Here is a 21,160-nt window from a genome sequence, read left to right as displayed (position 1 = left end):
CCGCCGGTAGTAGCCGGCGGCAGCCGGCAGTCCCTCGGAACACGGGGGGCTGGCGGCAAGGGTAGGGAAGTCACCAAGAGGCAGGTATTGCCGGCATAAGAGGCGGAAAGAGACCGGCACCCGGATAGATAGAGAGACAGGGGGAGGGGGGGAAGGATGCAGGAAGTACCTTCAGGGTTCCAGACATCCCTCCCCCTCCCTGAGGGGGTGTACCCATGATAGAGACAGGCTCTATCATCCATATGCAGGGGTCACTAGGGACCGGGAGCAGGTAGCCCAAGGGAGGACTAGGGAACACCCAAGATGGGGGGGGGGGGGAGACTCCCTTATGCAGAGCTACACTAGGAACTAACCTTATAGGACACTATGAAGGTATATGTACCAGAGCGGACTGCACAAGGAAGCTCGGGTAGCCCTACTCATCCACCCTAAGGAGGAGTTGTAGGACAGGGGACAGATGAGTATAAACTAACCTAAGCATAGGCTAGGCTATACAAGAGATAGGAGGGGAGGGAGAAGAGAGGGGTCTTCCCAGGAAGGGTTTCTGTACCAGAGCGGCCACAAAGGGAAGGGAGGACACTCCCTAACCTAAGATTAGGCTGATCGGCTAAAACGGTGCAAGAGTACAGTTTCAGCATGGAACAGAGAAACCTTCCTAACCCGACCTAGATCGGGGCTAAAAGTCCTGAACTAGGCAAGGAAGAAGACGTATCGCTATCGCAGGAAAGTCGCAGACTATCCTAGCCATAGAGGTAGGCTAGCCTAACCTCACTCTCAGACGCAATCCTAAAGGGGGTTCATTCCTTTAGGGAGGACTGAGAGGCGATATAATACTCTATTAGACAATAAATCCCTTTACTCAGAAAAGGGATCAAGGCTAATTAGAGGGAATGCCAAGGCAGGGGATGAAGGAAGCATATAGGGGTCCTAAGGTTAGGTTAGGCTAGTAAGAATCACTGACTAGCCTATCCCCTATATGGTCCCTGAAGGCGAAAACATTTGCATCACTAGTCAAAAGTATTGTAAAATAATAATGCCACTATCTTCATAACTTAGTCTAGGATCACTGATAAATCATGCATGAACACTTGTATATAGGCTCCTGGCCTGGGGGCTATAGTAGCCGACTGGTATGAGGTCAATCGATGACCGATAAAAAGCGTCTAAACACGATATAAAAGTTCCTAGCTATGAAGACTAAATAAACTAATGTATTCGATTAGTATATAAGGCCGGAAGCGTTGTTGTGGCTAACTAAATAAGACATGCAAAACAACAACGACGCCATAAAATGGCGGGTCCGGTAGAGGCACAGCTCTGCCACAAAACATCAATTATTTCGCAAAATAATATTTACTTTACGGCCAGAGCTTAATTAAACAATACTGGAACCTTGTACTCAACTTTCCAGAAGAAGGCGAGGCTGAAGGTAACGACATAGCGAAGATGCAAAACGATAAAGTTCACACAAGGGAAAATCCGTCTCAGTAGGGCAGCTACTAAACAAAGGATAAAGACGCGCGTGACGTCATTAGAGCAATGGCGTCCGTTTGTTTACGTCTCGAGTATCAGTAGTAGCCACGAGTGAGATTAGCTGTGGAACGGCTCCCAGCTATTCTCAGCCCTTACACACCGAAGCGTTAACTCTGTTCGGGGTGGAGATAGCTATGTGGCACGACCAGACATGCGTGTCCCCTGTTGTATTACGATGTCTTAAAGGGAAACCTTTGAGATACTCGCTCCAGAAGTTAGAATTCTGTGATAACCTGTGGTTAAATTCTCTGGGAATATCTTAGTAGTCTTATACCCAAGGAAGCTACCAAACAGGAACCTTCCATCAGGACGCCATGGCTTGAGCCCAAAAAAGGGTGTTTGATCCTGTACCAAACGGTGTTACTAAGGTTAGACTGCGTTGTTAGCTGTGTTTGTTAATGTTTTTCTTTTCCAAATGGCCGATTAGATATGTTTTATAATTTATTTTATTTTGCAAATTGATTAAAGTGTTTTATGGAATGAGTTTTACCACCAAATCATGTAACTAGGGCTAGACTGCATTGTTAGCCGTGTTTTTAATAATGTTATTCTTTTCCAAGTGGCTAATTAGATATATTTTATAATTTATTTTATTTTGCAAATTGATTTATATATTTTATGCAATAAATTTTACCATTTAATTTCCAGATTATTCTTGCCACCAACATTGCCGAAACTTCCATCACCATCGATGATGTCGTCTTTGTGATCGACTCTTGCAAGGCGAAGATGAAGCTCTTCACATCCCATAACAACATGACGAATTACGCCACCGTCTGGGCATCGCGTACGAATCTCGAGCAGCGGAAGGGTCGAGCGGGGAGAGTCAGGGCTGGCTTCTGCTTCCATCTTTGCAGCAGAGTAAGTTTGGATTGGATAAAATCAGACTGTTACTCGAGTACTTAATCTTTGCCAGATGTTAAATCTGTGAAACATCAGAATTTTAGAGTTATGCAAATTCTTTTTGTGCTGGATAGGGTGACGTGTCTCTTTTCATAGTTTATGTAGGATTTTAAAATATTTTATATTAATGGCAGATGTTAAATCTGTGAAACATCAGAATTTTAAACTTGTTGCAAATCCTTTTTGTGCTGAATAGGTTGTCATAAGTGTTTTCATAGTTTATGATTAATCTTGTTACTGATTTAAAAATTTAGTATTTAATGTTCTTTTTTCATTACTTTTATATTTTATTTGCTTATTTCCTTTAATTATTGGGGTACTTTTCCTGTTGAAGCTCTAGGGCTTGTAGCATCTTATTCTTCCAAATTGGGTTGTAGCCTAACCAGTATTATTTTTTTTCTTTTATTTTTGAAAGTGCAATTATTATACAGTACACTATGGGATTTAGCAAGGCTATGAAGAGAACAAGTCAGGGCTATAGTCTTCACAGAGAGAATGGAAATTTATTAATGTAGGACTTCTTAATCTTTCTAAAACTAAAATTATAAATATGATTGTAGCAAATCTCGGCTTGCTGTTTACAATTAAATAGAATGCCAGAAGTTATTGAGAGCATAGAATATTAGGTACAATTCTCTCATCCTCCCATATTTATATGGATAATCTATAAATCTTGTTACTTATTAATTTGTAACAATAAAGAAATGGATAATTAAGTTATTCCCTATAACAAGGGTTTATCACTCAATTGCAAATATGTCCAGGTTAAGATTATAATTGAATGAACATTATATAGGCTGAATAATAGATAGAAAGAGCTTTTAAATGCAAAAATGGTGTTAAGATAACTTTAAAAAAGGAAATGCAAAAATGGTGTTAAGATAACTTTAAAAAAGGAAGTAATTGAATCTATTTGAATATTGTCTATTTTCAAATGTGATTTCCCGCATTTTTAATTTTTTTTTATTCCACAAAATGTGATAAATGCTTATTATAGTTAAAGCCTCGATTCAATTTTGAGGATAAAATGAGTAAAACAGGAGGAAAGGCAGCCGAGATAAACTTTTAATTCAGCGGAAAGTTACCAACAGGGTAATTGATCATCTCTCGCAGGAAAGAGCTGACTTGTGGACTTTTTCCTCCTGAATAATTGTTACTTGTTTAGACAAATATGAGTCTTTTGAAGTAAGACCATGTATGATTAGCGGTCTTTGCAGAAAAACGACTTTCAAAACCTTAAAATTAATGGCTAGTAACATTAATATCTAGATGTGCTAAGTCTTGGTTCCTGGCCTTCGGCTTAAAATTAATGATATAATTAGACTTATAGTTTGTGGCAACAGTACTTTAACTTGATTTATGGGGACCGTCCATTATATCCTGCATTTTTTTCATCTAATTATTCAAAATACAACATTTCTATAAAGTTTTAAACATATAATAGCTTCATCATATAAAAATTTCAAGTCATTTGATCAAAAACTTTATTTATTAGCAAAAATCATTATTATTATTTTAGGGTTTTATAGTATTTCTGAACGCTTATTCACAGGCCCGGTTTGAAAGCCTCGACGAACACATGACTCCCGAGATGTTCCGAACTCCTCTTCACGAGGTGTCCCTGTCAATCAAACTGTTGCGGCTTGGATCCATCGGGGAGTTCCTCTCTAAGGCTGTGCAAGCTCCTCCCATTGATGCTGTGATTGAAGCGGAGGTTGTTTTAAGAGGTATTGTATGATTTGATTCCTTTATTGTTTGAAATCTTGGGATTTTATGATGATGGTTGACTCGTATATTGTTTATGGCGATTTTCCTTTATTTAAGGATATTTTAAGTTTTTGCGATATCAGTGAAATTACATCCTAATGTTTTATAGTATAGATTCATGTCACACAGGCCAAACACTTCGGTACAAAGCATGATTCAATTTATTGACTAAGAATAATTGATTGACTTCAATTTGTAAAATTTTCGAAATAGTTACTGTTTAATATATTCGTTCACTATCAAGCTGGAGTTTCTAGCTTCCTACTTGTTAATTTGAGGTACTGTACAGTGTTCATAATTCAGAAAACACAATTCATATATATTGTAGGTAAGAACCCCCAATAAATTTCTTTTGGTGAAGTAAATGGGTATACTTTAATTAAAACTCTACTTGGAAGTTGGTGGAAATGTATTGTGATAATCTTGAAGGCTGGAAGAGACATAGGAGCTATACCGTATAGTGACGTTAGTTCTCTAGTAGTTGGTCAGTGGTATCATTCGATGGCCAGGAAAGCCTCATTAAAAGTAGGCTTGTCTGTGAACGGTCTCTTTGAATCATTTGAATTATATCCTTATATACATATATGTATGTGTGTAGCGCACACATACATACACATATACCAAGGCACTTCCCCCAATTTTGGGGGTAGCCGACATCAAACAAATGAAACAAAAAAGGGGATGTCTCCTCTTTATGTTCCTCCCAGGCTGACAAGGGACTCAACCGAGTTCAGCTGGTACTGCTAGGGTGGTACAGCCCACCCTCCCCCGTTATCCACTACAGATGTAGCTTCATAATGCTGAATCCCCTACTGCTGCTACCTCTGTGGTCATCCAAGGCACCGGAGGAAGAAGCCATTCATTCCTATTTCTAGCATGCTCTCTTGCCTCTCTCACATCTATCCTCCTATCACCCAGAGCTTTCTTCACACCATCCATCTACCCAAACCTTGGCCTTTCTCTTGTACTTGCATTCATCACCTTTAGCAGCCTGCCATTTGCAATTCTCTCAACATGGCACACATACATTCACTATATTTACTATGTCTTCTGCTTCCTAATGTGGTAGTGAAGCGGACTTTATTCGTGGACAATACCTCCCACTTAAGGATTGAGTCACCATATAAATGATAAGGTTTTGCATCCTTGTAATATTGCAGATCTTGAAATTCATCAGCACTTTTCTTAAAATGTAAGCCCAAGTAATTTTCAAGAAATCCTAACTCCAACTAATTCAACTTTTTTGTACAGTATTGGGAATGTTAAGAAGGGCATCACATGCTCCAAGGGCTTTGTAAATACAGTAGACAAAATAGAAGTTAGGGAACAGGTGATAACTTAGCTTTGTATTCTAGGAAAATGGCATTATTTTTTCAGATTTGCACGTTTCACTTGAATGGGAATGAGTTACCTAGTTAATGCTTTATCGAGTTTGTCAGTGTTTCATTACCTTAGTGGGCAGTGGTGGTTGTTTGATGCTTCCACACGCCCGCTTGTAAAACTTGAGAAACTGAGTAGTTTCGCTTAAATGCCAGGAACGTACTGACGCCCCTGACATCATGAGTTGGAGGAGGGTCTCTGAGAGCAAACTCTTGACGTTGCGAATCCAAGAAGAGATTGAGTTCTTGGTGACCCTCCTTTTGTTGATTAAATCTCATAATTTTTTCTTAAATCATACCATAGATTTAAAGCAGAATGGTTATACTGATTATATTTCATCCTCTATCTTACAGAAATGAAGTGTTTGGACAGACACGATGAGTTGACACCCCTGGGTCGCATATTGGCACGTTTACCAATTGAGCCACGTTTAGGAAAGATGGTGATATTAGGGTCTATTTTCTTCTGTGGCGATGCCATGTGTACAATTGCGGCCCATAATTCCACTTCCCCAGAAATTTTCATCATTCGTAAGTACAGCACAATATCTTACAATACTTTTGATTCACGTTACTTAATTATCTTGAAGAATGCAATTTTAGTTGATGTAAATTGAAAATATTAAATCTTACATTTGTTCCATAACTGGAATACAAACCTACGGCATTTGTTAGAGCTATTACTTTTGGTTTAACTAATGCCTCTAATAAATAGCTAAAGATTTTTATCATTAGGAAAAATACAAATTATCTTCAAATTTGTCATGTTTTGTGGTGCCCTGATTTTGTCTCATGGTTGATTTTTATTGTCCACAGCTCCTGAATTCAGGCGACTAAGTCCATTCCAAAAAGCATTCTCGGGCAACCGTTTTAGCGATCACATCGCGGCCCTCAATGCATTCAACTGTTGGGAAGAAGCTCGGTTAGGAGGGGAAGATGCAGAGATCAACTTCTGCGACTACAAGGGACTTTCAATGCCAACCCTGCGTGTTACTTGGGAAGCTAAGGTAATAATTTATCATGTACAGGTAGTCGTCGACTTACGACGGAGATAGGGACCGGGAGACGCGTCCTAAGTCGATTTTGTTACTTGATATTTCGATAATGAGAATACTAATACTAATTGATAGCCTAATGGAAGGAAATCACTGTATTGCTTGCCGCCGGTAATGTGGTGTCACCAAACGTATGATATGAACTCGACAGATATTAAAATTTTCTTAATGCACTTTTTACCAAAAATGGATACTGTATATTGTCAGTAAAAGAAAATAATAATTTACCAAGATAAATGGGTTTACTCTATACAAGAAAATAGATTATTTCAAGTAAGTATTTGTCCCATAAGCGAAGTATTTCCGATAGACTTGTGAAATCACCGTAAAGTCGAATCGTCATATGTCGCATACGTCATAAGTCAAGAATTACCCAGTGTAATTAGGAATTTATGATTATATTTACACATTGGGAAGGTTCGTAACTCCCTCTCTTTCACAACTCCACATCATCTAGACTGATTTTTTTTTCTTACAGAACCAGCTCAAAGACTTGATGGTATCCGCTGGCTTTCCAGAGGAGTGTCTTCTCCCGCAGTCCTATAATTTTGTTGGCCCAGACCCCAAGGTTGATGTTATTGTAGGCCTCATGACACTGGGACATTACCCCAACGTTTGTGTCCACAAGGAGAAACGAAAGGTGGGTTGAAATTATTTCTATGTAAGCTTGTGTTGAGAAGCCAGTTGCCCATGTAAAACTTTAGTCCATTTCTTTTAGTGAGGCAGATTTACGACGACTCGCAGCGGTGCCCTTTTAGCTCGGAAAAGTTTCCTGATCGCTGATTGGTTGGACAAGATAATTCTAACCAATCAGCGATCAGCAAACTTTTCCGAGCTTAAAGGGCACCGCTGCGAGTCGGTGCAAATCTGCATCGCTAAAAGAAATGGACTATAGTTGATAGTGTTTATAGTTGCTCATATGAAATTAGGTTGTATAATGGTTTAGCATGCATCCTTAAAGAATTTATCCAAGTAATTTTTTTATGCATAATTATTTACATCTTGCAGGTGTTAACTCAAGAGTCCAAAGCCGCCCTCATCCACAAATCTTCCGTGAATTGCAGTAACAGGGAGATTCAGTATCCATCACCATATTTTGTATTTGGAGAAAAGGTAAATAATTGAATTTCCTCTTGTGTGTTCTGCATTTCTCAAAAGTACTAGCTAAAATTTCTCAAAAGTACTAGCTAAAATTTCAGAAACAAATCCACTGAAATGTCCTTGGATTGTGGTTTAATTGAATTATTTTTTTAAGGGTTATGTTATTTTTATTTTTGTAAATCTAACTTGGCTAGATATTTAGTATAGATAAGAGGTTGATAATTGTATTAACCCTTTTACCCCCAACGCTATTTGGAACTTTCCAACCCTTAACCCCCAGGCGTTTTTTTTTTTCAAGCACATTTTGCGATATATATATTTTTAAATTTCTCTAACAGCCTTAATTTTCATCATAGAGAGGTCAGGTTAGTCTCATTATTTTGGGAAATGCCTTTAGTTTCTCATAAAGTTATCAAAAATATGAAAAAAAAAATGTAAAAAAAGTTTTTTTGCAAGGACGTACCGGTACGTCCATGGGGGTAAAGGGATGAGTTTTGTGAAACGTACCAGTACGTCCAATGGGGGTAAAAGTGTTGGTAATTGCCTTCAACATTTTTATTAGAACTGAATGATTAGTATGCCTCGCTCAATTTTTCATCCAAGCTAGAAGTTTCGGTAGATTGAACAGCTCCAAGTTTTCTTTCAGAAGTATTATAAGAAACTGGCAATTGCTGTAAGAGGAAAATCTTTAAAAACTTGAATGGTTGTTAATACATTCATCTTAACCCTGGATAGGTACGCTCCTCGGACACCCCTTTAAGGGTATACTCGGACGCGAACGACCCCGACGCCAAAAAGGGATTTTGACGAAGGAAAAATCTATTTCTGGGGAGAGACCTGTGACGCCCGGCGAAAAAGTCCTTCTTTGTACTTTTTCTGATATAAATCTTCCAAATATACCAGAGAAAATTAAAAGCATGGAATGCAGAGGTTACAACCCTCGCGCGAGCACCTTGTTGGTGTCGTATATCTAACAAGGGCGTTTGTAAAACACTATTCACAGGCTGTCTTCCATTTAGATAATCCCTTCATCAAAGGGGGAGGGCCGTGACAGGCCCTATAGAATACAGTTGGGTTACCCTACCGACACCCACCACTCGCGCTCACTAGGTCATCCTTCTGCAAGAACATATGGCTTGGCAAGGAAAGGGTGGGTCCGTACAAAAATAATCGGGAAGGGTTTCGCCGGGCGTCACAGGTCTCTCCCCAGAAATAGATTTTTCCTTCGTCAAAATCCCTTTTCTGGGTCGAACCTGTGACGGCCGGCGAAAAAGTACCAGAGAATGCCTTCCAAGCCCAATAAATTAATAACATAATGAGGAGAATACAATCACCATGTACGACAATACTATGATATAATAAAGTAACCGTCCAATTACCAACCAGCCAAATGACATAGGGAACGTAAGGTTAAATAATAATGACGACAAGGAACCAACTGAGTGTCGAATCGCAAAAGGCATCAAACCTTACATGTCTAAGTATATCTAAACATTAAAGGAACGGTAACTACAATAACAGTTAAACCATAGGAATTAAACATGGCAAATATCATAGGGCTAACGAACTACCAAGGAGAGCGGCGACGTGGTGTGAGTGGCGGGTAGGAGGGAGAAGAGAAGAGATGGAAGAAAGGAAGAAGAGGAGATTAATGGGGAGAGATAAGGCTCCCCTCTGCCATCGTTGGGTATTTAAGGGCCTGTAAGATCTTTAGATATTGGCGTTTGACAACCATAGGGGATTTCCAACCCGTATATTTTTTAAAATCATCAAAGTCCCTGTTCTGGAAATCATTGTTGGAGGCATCTACTGTCCGTATATCATGAGCCTGGGGAAATGATTCCGGATTAGTATGTTTAATGAAGTAGAGGATTTGTTGCCTGATACCGTGAATGGAAATAGTACCTCCTTGTTCCCTGATAACCAAGGAGCCAGACGAGCGGGTGGCAGTTCTAGCTAAAAAGGGGCTTGAGAGTGTGACTGTACACGGAGAAAAATCCTGGGGATGAAGAATAATCTTCCGAGAGGAGCACCTATTTTGCGGATCCTCATTTTTTAGCTAGGGAAGCTTTGTCTGGAAAGGAGTACTTCGGCTGAAGGGAGGAAATCTATGTTTTCCGGGTTTCGTGAGAGCTGCTAGTTCTGATGTTCCATCACCTGAGGCCATAGCCGTTAGAAATAAAGTCTTCCTAAGAAGAGTGATATAAAAGCAGGATTCATTGTCCGTGTCCATCGCAAGTTTGAGAACACCGTTCATAGACCAAGAGTCCTTTTGTGGCCGAACCGAAGGTCGAAGCCTAGCACATGTTTTTGGGGTTGATGAAAAATAGGAATCAGCTAGGTTAATGTTGAACCCAACAAGGTAGATCTTCTTCAAAGCTGACTTGATGGTGGTTAAAGTGCTAACTGTTAGGCCTTTGTCAAATAGGAACCTCAAGAAAGAGATGGCTAAATGCGGGGACATACGAGTATGGTCTGCACTCTTAGGGGACCTACTAGTTGTTAACGGCCGAATCATATTGGCGAATTGTCGAGTCCCTTTTTTGTCCCATTCGATGAAGAGATCGTTTCCGGTTCAATGTTCGCATCTCTACGAGCTGCCAACTTCCTGTAGTCCACAAAGTTAGAGTTTTGGCTATCCTTGAGTAATCTGACACAGTGAGTTTGGATACTCGGGTCAGTTTGAGGAACGGGATCCGGATGGGACTGAGTTTCAACTCGAGGAGGAGAGGAAACCAACTGTTCTTGGCCAGTGAGGTGGTACTAAAGCCACTGCGCCCGGGAAGGAGCGTAGTTTGTGTAAAAGTTTTTAGAAGATTCCCTGGGGGAGATAGGGAAATCTTCTTCTAATGGTTCCAATCCCGGGGTAATGCGTCCATGGCATAAGCCCGAGGGTCCAGGGTTGGGGTCACATAACAAGGAAGTTAGTGATTCATCTGAGTTACGAATAGATCTACCTGGAGGCTTGGAACGAGCCTGAGTATCCACCGGAATGAAATTATGTCTAGAGACCATTCTGACTCCAGTGGATCCGTCCTGGATAGTGAGTCCGCTCTCACATTCTGGCCTCCCGCTAGGTGAGGTGCTGACAGGAACCAGTTCTCTTCTGTTGCCCAGGCGAAGATAGTGACCAGGATCTGATTCAGGTTGGGTGACTTGGATCCTCCCCTGTTGACGTAGTGTACTGCGTCTGTGCTGTCTGACACTACTCTGATGTGGGTCGACCTCGGAGGAGAGTCTCTCTTCAGGGTCAAGAACACTGCCATGGCTTTGAGAACAATGATATGGGACTGTTTCATGGAGAGTGACCAAGAACCTGAAACATCTGATGTTCGGAGTAATCCCCCCCATCCACTTAGAGACGCGGCTGTATGGAATGTCACTTGTGGAGGTGGGAATTGTAGAGGAACCGATTTGGAGAGGTCCTTCGGTTCGGACCATGGGCGTAGTCTCATTTTCAAGACAGAGGGGATCTTCGAGACCATGTCTCTTATAGGTACTGTAGCTCTCTTTCTCCAAACTCGATTGATGTCTTTGAGTTTGGCTTTTATTAGATCTGTTACTGAAGTGAATTGGAAAAGTCCGAGGATACTTTCTAAGGCTCTTCGGACACCTGTTTGTGTTTGAGAAAATTTTTTGATCTTGGAAACTATTCCTCTTACCTTTTGGAAGGGAGAGACAACGTGTGCTTCGAAAGGTCCCACTGAATGGCTAACCATTCTAAGTGGCCTGATGGTTGCAGGCGAGATTTTTTGGAGTTTGACCCGAAATCACAGGTTGTCGAGAAATTGGAATAATTCCTTCGTAGCTCTGTTGCCTTCTATGACCGGCCGGGCCCAAATGAGCCAACCGGCCAGATAAGCAATGATCTGTATCTCTTGGTTCCTGAGTTGTTCTAACACTCTCTCTCCTAGTTTTGTGAATATCCTGGGATCAATGTTGAGGCCAAAGGGCATGTCTTGAACACAAAGGCTTTCCTGCTTAGGCGGAAACCCAGATAAGAAGAGAAGTTTCGAGCTAAAGGCGCAAGATAATAGTCGTCGGTAAGATCGACAGAGGTGGTGACGGTCCTACGGGGAAGTAAGGTCCGTACCTGAGAGATAGTCAACATCCGGAACTTGTCGCAGAGAATGTAAGAGTTTAGCTTGACAAGTCCAGGTCCACTCTCAATGCCGCCAAGCCTTTCTTCGGAATTGTGAACAGGTGGCTTTGGAACTTCAGTGATCGATCCCGTTTGATTGCTTCTTCTTGAGTAACCCTGTGGTGTACTCTTCCAGGATGGGAGTGGATTTCTGGGAGAAGGTCACTGGTGGAGGAGGAGGACCTTGTGGCCATTTTCACCTCAAACCTTTAGAGATTATGCTATGAGCCCACAGACCGAAGGTCCAATGGTCTCGAAAGTGGTAAAGTCTACCCCCTACCGGGACCACCGCGTTGTGAGGGGGTGAATCTAGGTACTTTCCTTCTCCGAGCCCCCTTTTTTCTAGGTCCGTCTCGATGGCGAGACTGTCTTCTACTCCTGTAGCTTCCTCTCTGGTGTCCACGAGAGGAGCCTGAGGGTTCGGATCTAGGGCTGTATGCAGGTAAAACATCCCAACGGGGTTGGGCTGTGTACCTGGGGAATCAGTGAGGTAGACCACCTGATGAGGGGGATTTGGATGCATAGACGTCGAATCGGAGGGAGGCTGTGATGACGAGTGGGTAACCGACTATCGATTCCTGTCTGATAGAGGCCTCAGACAGAACGTATTTCCCACAACTAACCCGATCAGACCATCAAACGTGTAGGTCGAATTGGAAGGGCAGATCTTGGAATTATCGTAACCCCCAGACTGACAACATCCTGGTCCAGACAGATCGGGCCTGCCCTTTAGGAAATAATACTGTTACCTTCGGTACCTTGTCTAACCTAACCAAGGCAATCTCTTTCAATCGAATGAATCCGTTGAACTGGAATTCTAGTACCTGGGAGTAAATTCTAGGTCCCCCAGAGGGAGTATGTCTATGCCATCCAGATTTATGGTACCATCTATATATGGAACATGTAAGGCAAAACTCTATGCGTTGTTTTTATCGAAGGAGGTTACTTCGATATGCCTGGGGCTGTAGGGGGAAACTTCTGAGTTCCTGAACGGATCTGACTCACTACCATACTTTTGAGCTCCGTCATAGCCCCTTGGTTTTCCCTAGAATGTGTTGCTTTTAGCAGTCACGGTTTATGCAGGGTAACATGAACATCAGGATCCATTAAGGGTCCTAGGTCGGTGACGTAGGTAATTGCAAAGCTGAAGGCTCAAAATTCATCCCCACCTACCTGCCCGTCCATGGGGTCGTCGTCCAACCTTAGAGAGGACACTCTGAGGAGATAGGGACCTCTAGATGGAGCATTTCTTCCCAACCTTGATAACCAAGGGCGGAGAGCCTCTCTTGCAGGCCAGAGAGATTCATCATCATCCTGACGGGAACCATGTAGGCGAACCTTCTGTAAAAGAAAGGGGACATAAGTCTGGATGTTCCTTGAACTTTGGTTAATGATCCTATTCACAGGCTGGGATCAGCTGTATAACTCATAAAAATCAATTTTAAAGAAAAATCATTTAATGTACTATCTTTTGGGGTATAGTTCGACACTTGTATTCATGAAATGTGACACTGTTGGCGCATCCGCCACAGGTTGGCCACCCCTGACTCAGACGTTCAGAACCGGGTCTAACATTATTTACTGGCTATTAGTATTCTATTGATTCATCTGTTCACTGACCAGAGTTTCAAGGAACAGTAGATAGCCTCTCATGGCATGGTTAGTCTCGACCCGGCCCTTCATTAGAAGGGGCCAACGTTTGGTTCCCAGTACTGAGTGGAAACTTATTTCTATTTGAACACTATGTTGTATGGATATTTATTCATATTTAGGCATAGTTAGAATTGAATATGTATAAATATAGGCATAATCAATTTATTTCTATTTGAACACGATGTTTGAATATTTATTCATATTTAGGTATAGTTAGAATTGAATATGCACAAATATAGGCACAATCAATTTATTTCTATTTGAACACTATGTTGTATGGATATTTATTCATATTTAGGCATAGTTAGAATTGAAAATGCATAAATATAGGCATAATCAATTTATTTCTATTTGAACACGATGTTGTATGGATATTTATCCATATTTATACAGTTAGAATTAAATATATGCATAAATATAGGCATAGTTATGTTCATATATTTTTATTTGGACTTTCAAGAATAACTAATGAATATTACCAACGCAAATTCAAAGTGTCATTAAAGTAAGTACAGTTTACTTTGTATTCATGTTGAATCCTTTCCTTTACAGCAAAACAAGAGATTGGCCCCCCGTGGTCTGAGTGAGCTCTGTCTGTACCGGAGCACCGGTAACAATCCCCGGTACAAAGGTCCGTCATAGTGACAACGTGAACACCAGAGGAAAACTAATATTAACCTCAATGCTGATCGCCTGTACGATATCCGGTTAAGCCGGAGATTCGATGAAAAGGATCGTAATAACGATATTGTGATTATTTATGAAAAAGGGGTTCATACCCTGATTCTGATCGTCTGATTGATCTCTGTTTGTAACGGAGAACTATTGACAAAGGTCCGTCATCGTGAAAACGTGATCCTCAGCGGTACGATAACATTCTGAATGTTTGTGTTATCTCCAGTGAAGCCGGAGATTCGATGAAAAAGGGACCGTAATAATGAAACTGTGAAGTCTTCATCGGTATCACATTGTTAACTCCGGTTCTGGCCGTCTGCTTGATCTCTGTTTGTACCGGAGATCCGGTAGCAAAGGCCCGTCACCGTGATATCGTGACCGTTCCCGGTACGATAACATTAATCTCAATGAATGATTGTGTTATCTCCCGTGAAGCCGGCCGTAACGGTGTAATTATGATCAAACATGACAAAGGTTCGTGTGTAAAAGGCTTCAGCCGGAGTCCGAGTGCCGGATTTCACCGTTGCACTCCAAAAATCTGCTCCTGAACGTTAACTAGTTCTCACCCAATGAGTATCCATATAGCGGAGCATAACTCAAGGCGGAGCTAAGCATAACTCTGGAGCTAAGGGTGTCGGTATAAAACGACCCCAATTAATGACTCATACACTAACGTACCTATTAATAGTGTTAGCTATATTAACAGTAACCACATCAATAAAAACGTTTATAATATTAAACGTACTATCATCAACTCTGATACTAAGAGGAGGCTTGAATAACTCGTGATCGTATAAAAACGGAGAACGGGAAATTCACCTCTCTTACTCGAGCTAACAAAGAAAACGAGAGAAGGGATAACTCATATCTGTAGAACAGGGAACGAGCAGTCTCTGTTTTCGCTCTCAAGGTTACATAATAAAAAACTAACATCACACAATAAAACAAGAACATTAAAAAATTGATTGCTTTTCTTAGTAATAACCAAGAACGAAGAATAACGTAACAAAAAAAAAAAACAAGGATATAGTCTAAATCGAAGCCTCTGAGGCGAGAACAAACTAACAGACTAAATCGCTAAACTTTAATTCGCTATTCTTTAAATCGCTATTCTTCGTAGGTCCAAATTGGACTTGCAAGCAAATAAATACCATAGTAAAAATTAATGATAACACTAAAAGGCCATAAAACGTAAGTGATATAACCAAGATGACAGAGTACCAGATGGGCAAAATTAACTAGAATATTTACCGAAGCGAACATAACCCAAAATGGCTGCCGATACCTCGGCAAGACAATCGCTTCCAAAACTAAAAACCACCATATTGGAAACAGAACAAATGCCCGGTACTGTCAAAAGCTGCCAAAACAAACTATGGTACTTAACATTGGTAAGGGTGAAGTATCAACGTCAGTCATGTTGAATTAACGACAATCACTTCGAAAAACACTGGGCAAAACACTTATCAACTTTGCTGGCAAGTCCAAAACAGAAGGATGACCTAGTGAGCGCGAGTGGTGGGTGTCGGTAGGGTAACCCAACTGTATTCTCTAGGGCCTGTCACGGCCCTCCCCCTTTGATGAAGGGATTATCTAAATGGAAGACAGCCTGTGAATAGTGTTTTACAAACGCCCTTGTTAGATATACGACACCAACAAGGTGCTCGCGCGAGGGTTGTAACCTCTGCATTCCATGCTTTTAATTTTCTCTGGTATATTTGGAAGATTTATATCAGAAAAAGTACAAAGAAGGACTTTTTCGCCGGCCGTCACAGGTTCGACCCAGAAAAAAATTCTTGAAAAATCAGTTTTTGCAGTAACCTCCTTTTTTCTTTTGCCAAAAAAAACTTCAATGAATGCTTAAAACAACTGTAAAAATAAATACTACTCATCTGCAGAAAAACTATTTATTATAAATATTTCAAAAAATTAAGTAGAAAAAAAAAGACCTGACATAAAAATTCATAAAAAAAAAGTTTATACATATATACACAAATCCTTATAGGAATTGATTCTTGAATGTTTAGGACACATCTTGATGTATTTTGGATGAAGTCAGACCCATGGAGGTGAAGATCTGAAATGAGAAAAAAAGAGTAACTTTTTTTTGGCCAAAATAATTTGTCCAAATTTCATGAATTTTTTTGGGTACCCAAATGAAATAGGAAGTGGCTAATTTTTTTAGGGAATAAACATATGTTATCCTAAAATAGAAATATGTAAAAAAATCTTCATTATTTTGTAAATTACATTTATATCAGGGGCCATATCTAAAGGTAATTTTTTGAGTACTTAGAAATTTCGTAAAAAAATACATATATTTAATATATAATATGATATTTATGCAGGTAAAAATATACCAAAATATCACAAATTCTATAGGGAACAAGAATATATGTAGATAGGGCAGCTTACGCTTCGGATATGTCCACAAAATGGCCGCCAACCACACTGACTCAGACTCCCTAATCTGCCACTTGAAATTTAGGAAGGGTATGTCAATTTCAAGGTGTTATTTACTAATCTAATTATTATTGGATATGCATAAAAATTGTATGGTGGGTTGCTGGATAATTGTCGATTATTTTAGGACTATAAAATTGAAATTCTGACCCAAAAAAAATTTTTTGAAGGGAAATAAAATCGAAAAAAAAAAAAAAATGTAAAACAATATAATATTTTAGCTAAAAAAAATTTGATGATATTCAATCAAAAAAAAAGTAAACAAAATTTTCCGACAAATAAACATCTAGAGGAATCATTACTCTGTGATAGTTCCTTAGTACGTAGTAATTTTGAAAGAATTGGGAAAAAACGAAAAAATGGCAATCACCGGAAAATCGAACACATACCTATATATACGCCATATCTGGCTAAAAAAAAGATAGGCATGGGTAGCCAGATCATCTAGAAACACTTTCCAACACTATAAAAAACGGATTTTGAGCGAAGCGAAAAATCTATTTTTGGGTGAGATAGCCATGGCGTCCTGATGGAAGGTTCCTGTTTGGTAGCTTCCTTGGGTATAAGACTACTAAGATATTCCCAGAGAATTTAACCACAGGTTATCACAGAATTCTAACTTCTGGAGCGAGTATCTCAAAGGTTTCCCTTTAAGACATCGTAATACAACAGGGGACACGCATGTCTGGTCGTGCCACATAGCTATCTCCACCCCGAACAGAGTTAACGCTTCGGTGTGTAAGGGCTGAGAATAGCTGGGAGCCGTTCCACAGCTAATCTCACTCGTGGCTACTACTGATACTCGAGACGTAAACAAACGGACGCCATTGCTCTAATGACGTCACGCGCGTCTTTATCCTGGCGCCAGTTGCTGCCCATCACCATGATACAATTGTGTAGGGTGGGAGCAAACTGAACGAAGTAGTAGGGAGGGTCCATCAGGACGCCATGGCTATCTCACCCAAAAATAGATTTTTCGCTTCGCTCAAAATCCGTTTTTTGGGCTCAAGCCATGGCGTCCTGATGGAAGAGTACCAGAGAATCAATGTATCGTGGTAGATTTTCCCCCAGAGTTAAGTGCCTAGGCATTGACAAAACAGCAAAGTAATCTTAGGTAAGAACCATAGGAACGAAATATCCTGCCCCCCATTGGTAGGAAGTTCCCATGGGCTATGCCGACGTCAAAGTGGTATTGAAGGGCTATTCATCTTGACAGAAGAACTTTTTAAGAGCTTAGAGATGAAGCAGAATGTTTGATATTTGTATAGGAACATTCTGAAGTAGGCCAGTGGTGGTTGGGCACTGTGCGTAGAGTTCATCTCCTGATTATCAGAAGTAAGTATTCGTGTAGGAACCTTACTGAGGCAAGGTGAATATAATTTAGGAATGGACATCTTAAATTCTTCATGACCATAAGAAAGGAGGAGTAAATAAAACTATGACAGTATGTATTTCATAGTAAGTAGGAGCTGAAAGAGACGCATAAGTAATAAAATAGAAATTTTATTTCACAATGCAGAAATTAAATAATTTACAGCAAAAGTAAAGTTCATTTACAGTAATAATAATGTACATAGAAATAAAGGCTTGCTCTTGAATCTGAAAGGGAATTTCAGGATTAGTAGGTACTCGTTCTCGAGGAACGCAAGTCTTTAAATAACACATCATGCTCAAGGCATGCGGCACTTGTGTAACACTATGACATTTCACCTGGGATAAGAACAGTTATAAAAGCACTAAGTGTTTTTAGACATCACTATGAATCACTCGAGGGTCAACATAGGCACCCGAAGAGTTAGAGTCCCAAGTAACTCACTGTTCTACGCAGAGTTAGGTGCAGGTTTCATAACACTACCTGCGGCTACCACAAAATGTTTGATTTCGTGCACTTGTTTCGCATAATGTTTAAAGAAAACTCGCGAGGACTTCCAGCCCGTAAAGTTTTTAAGGCTCTCAAAGTCCATGCTCTGAAAGAAGTTCAGAGAAGATGCCACTTTTCTAGGATCATGACCAGCGGGTGTACTGTTCGGATCCGCTCTGCGAATGAAGTAGGTGATTTTCGCTCTTAATTGTTTCAGTGACAGGTCGCTGCCCGATGTTTCTCCTTTGAAGAGTTGGCCTCCACCAAAGTTTGAAGTTCTGCGAAGATAGACCTTGAGGCTCTCTACTGGACATAGAGAGACATCCTCCTTCAGGGGGCATATTCTCCAAGGGCCCCATCTTTTGGTGGGTAATTCATTTTTGGCGAGAAACGTCGGATCAGGGGAGAGGGTCACTTCTCCTGAATCAGCAAACAGGATGTGTCCCTCTTCTCTTGATAATGCCACTATTTCGCTGACTCGAGCTCCCGAGGCGAGAGCAAATAAAAATATAACTTTCTGAGTCAGATCCTTGAGGGGGCATGAATCGTTGTCCAAGTTGGAGGCGAAATGGAGCACCTTGTCTAGTGACCAGGAGATCGGTTTCGGAGGGGGTGCTGGGCGTAGGCGAGCACATGCTTTCGGCAGTTTGTTAAAGATGTCGCTGGACAGATCAATTTGGAAAGCGTATAGAATTGGTCTAGTCAAAGCCGATTTGCAGGTCGAAATCGTATTGGCTGCTAATCCTTGTCCATGAAGGTGAATGAAGAAGGACATACAGAAATCAATGGTGATTTCTTTAGGATTTTTTGCTTTAACAAAGGAGACCCATTTCCTCCAGGATGATTCATATTGCCGTCTCGTGGATTCGGTCTTGTATTCCTCTAGGAAGTCTAGACTTTTCTTCGAGATCCCAAACCTCTTCTTTGCGGCAAGGGAGAGAAAATCATGAGATGAAGGTCCTTGATTTTCGATGATGAAGCGAAGACAGTCGACTTCTGTACTTGTTGAGAGAGAACTGGGCCCGGGAGAGGGATCAGCTTGGGCTGCAGCTCCAGGACCAGGGGGTACCAGTTGCTCCGGGGCCACTTGGGAGCCACTAGGGCCGCTGTCCCTTTGAAGGTTCTCAGTTTGGAGAGGACTTTCAACAGAAGGTTGGTGGGAGGGAACAGGTATATCTTGGACCATCTGTTCCAGTCCAGTGACATGGCGTCCACCGCTTCTGCCTTGGGATCCTCGTACGGGGCTACGTACAGAGGAAGTTGATTGTTGTCGCTCGTTGCAAAGAGATCTATCTGAAGTTCTGGGACTTGATGAGAGATGAAGGAGAATGATCTTGCGTCTAGAGACCATTCCGACTCTATCGGGTTTGTCCGAGATAGAGCATCCGCTGTCACGTTGCGGAATCCTTGTAGGTGAACTGCAGACAGGTGCCACTTCTTCTTCTCCGCCAGACGGAAGATTGGGAGAAGCACCTGATTTATCTGGGGCGATCTTGAGCCTTGGCGATTGAGACAACGAACTACCACCGAGTTGTCTAGGGTTAGACGGATGTGGATCGAGGGCGGCGGGGATAGCTTCTTCAGAGTAAGAAGGACCGCCATGGCCTCCAAGATGTTTATGTGGAACGTCTTGAATAGTGGAGACCAGGTCCCTTGAGCTTGTTTCAGGTGGGAGTGACCTCCCCAGCCCTCCAGTGAGGCATCCGTGTGGATGTTGAGTGAAGGAGGAGGGTGTTGGAGAGGAATGGACCTTTTCAGGGCCATTGCTTCCGACCACGGCTTTAGGAGGCGTCGAAGTCTGTTTGGAAGCCGTCTCTTGAGGTCTCTTCGAGCGATGGATGCCGATCGTCTCCAGACTCCCGCGGCATCCTTTAGCTGTGCACGAAGCACTGGGTTTGTCACTGAGGCGAATTGTAGAGAGCCTAGAACTCGTTCCTGCTGTCGTCTTGAAATGCGTTTGGATTTCAGTAGTCGCTTGACAGACCCTGCTATTTCCTTCCTTTTCTTCTGGGGGATGGAAAGGCGGTGTGACTGAAGATTCCAGTGGATTCCCAGCCACTGAAACTTCTGAGCCGGAGAGAGGCGAGATTTCTTCTCGTTGATCTTGAATCCCAGGTGTTCTAGGTACTGGGTAACTTCGTCGCAAGACTTTGTACACTCTTCGGGCGATGGAGCCCAGACTAGCCAGTCGTCGAGGTAGGCCATCACCTGGACGTTTCTTAGGCGGAGCTGTTGTACTATGGCGTCTGCCAGCTTCGTGAAGATCCGAGGGGCCACATTGAGGCCGAATGGCATGGCCCGGAAGGCGTAGCATTTCCTTTGGAGTCGAAATCCTAGGTAGGAGGAAGCGTGATGGTTCATTGGAATGTGCCAATAGGCATCCGCCAGGTCTATAGAGACCGTGTAGGAACCTTGAGGCAGAAGGGTCCTTATTTGTTGAAGCGTCAGCATCTTGAATTTGTTGTTCTCTATGAACTTGTTGAGGGGGGATAAGTCCAGAATGACTCTGAGCTTGTCTGAGTCCTTCTTGGGAACGCAAAACAGTCTCCCTTGGAACCTGGTGGACTTTACCTTCCTTATCACCTTCTTGTTCAAGAGGTCTAGAACATATTCTTCCAGAATGGGGGTC

At 41.5% G+C, this 21,160-nt stretch overlaps 1 protein-coding gene across 1 annotated transcript in view; it reads left to right on the top strand.

Annotated features, from left to right (window-relative positions):
• The first annotated feature begins 1,865 nt into the window (after positions 1-1,865).
• Positions 1,866-21,160, top strand: part of LOC137648895 (ATP-dependent RNA helicase A-like) — a 37,469-nt gene continuing 18,174 nt past the window's right edge. Inside the window, exons 1-7 of the mRNA XM_068382069.1 lie at positions 1,866-1,901; positions 2,182-2,394; positions 3,989-4,163; positions 5,937-6,113; positions 6,399-6,589; positions 7,116-7,277; positions 7,646-7,750. Of these exons, the coding sequence (XP_068238170.1) occupies positions 2,263-2,394; positions 3,989-4,163; positions 5,937-6,113; positions 6,399-6,589; positions 7,116-7,277; positions 7,646-7,750 (942 nt within the window). The 5' untranslated portion in view covers positions 1,866-1,901; positions 2,182-2,262. The remainder of the gene's footprint in view (positions 1,902-2,181; positions 2,395-3,988; positions 4,164-5,936; positions 6,114-6,398; positions 6,590-7,115; positions 7,278-7,645; positions 7,751-21,160) is intronic.

The sequence above is a fragment of the Palaemon carinicauda genome, chromosome 10 (genome assembly GCF_036898095.1).
Source record: "Palaemon carinicauda isolate YSFRI2023 chromosome 10, ASM3689809v2, whole genome shotgun sequence".
Classification (NCBI taxonomy): Eukaryota; Metazoa; Arthropoda; class Malacostraca; order Decapoda; family Palaemonidae; genus Palaemon; species Palaemon carinicauda.
Note: the sequence above shows the minus strand (reverse complement) of the source record. Positions and strands in the feature narration are given on the sequence as shown.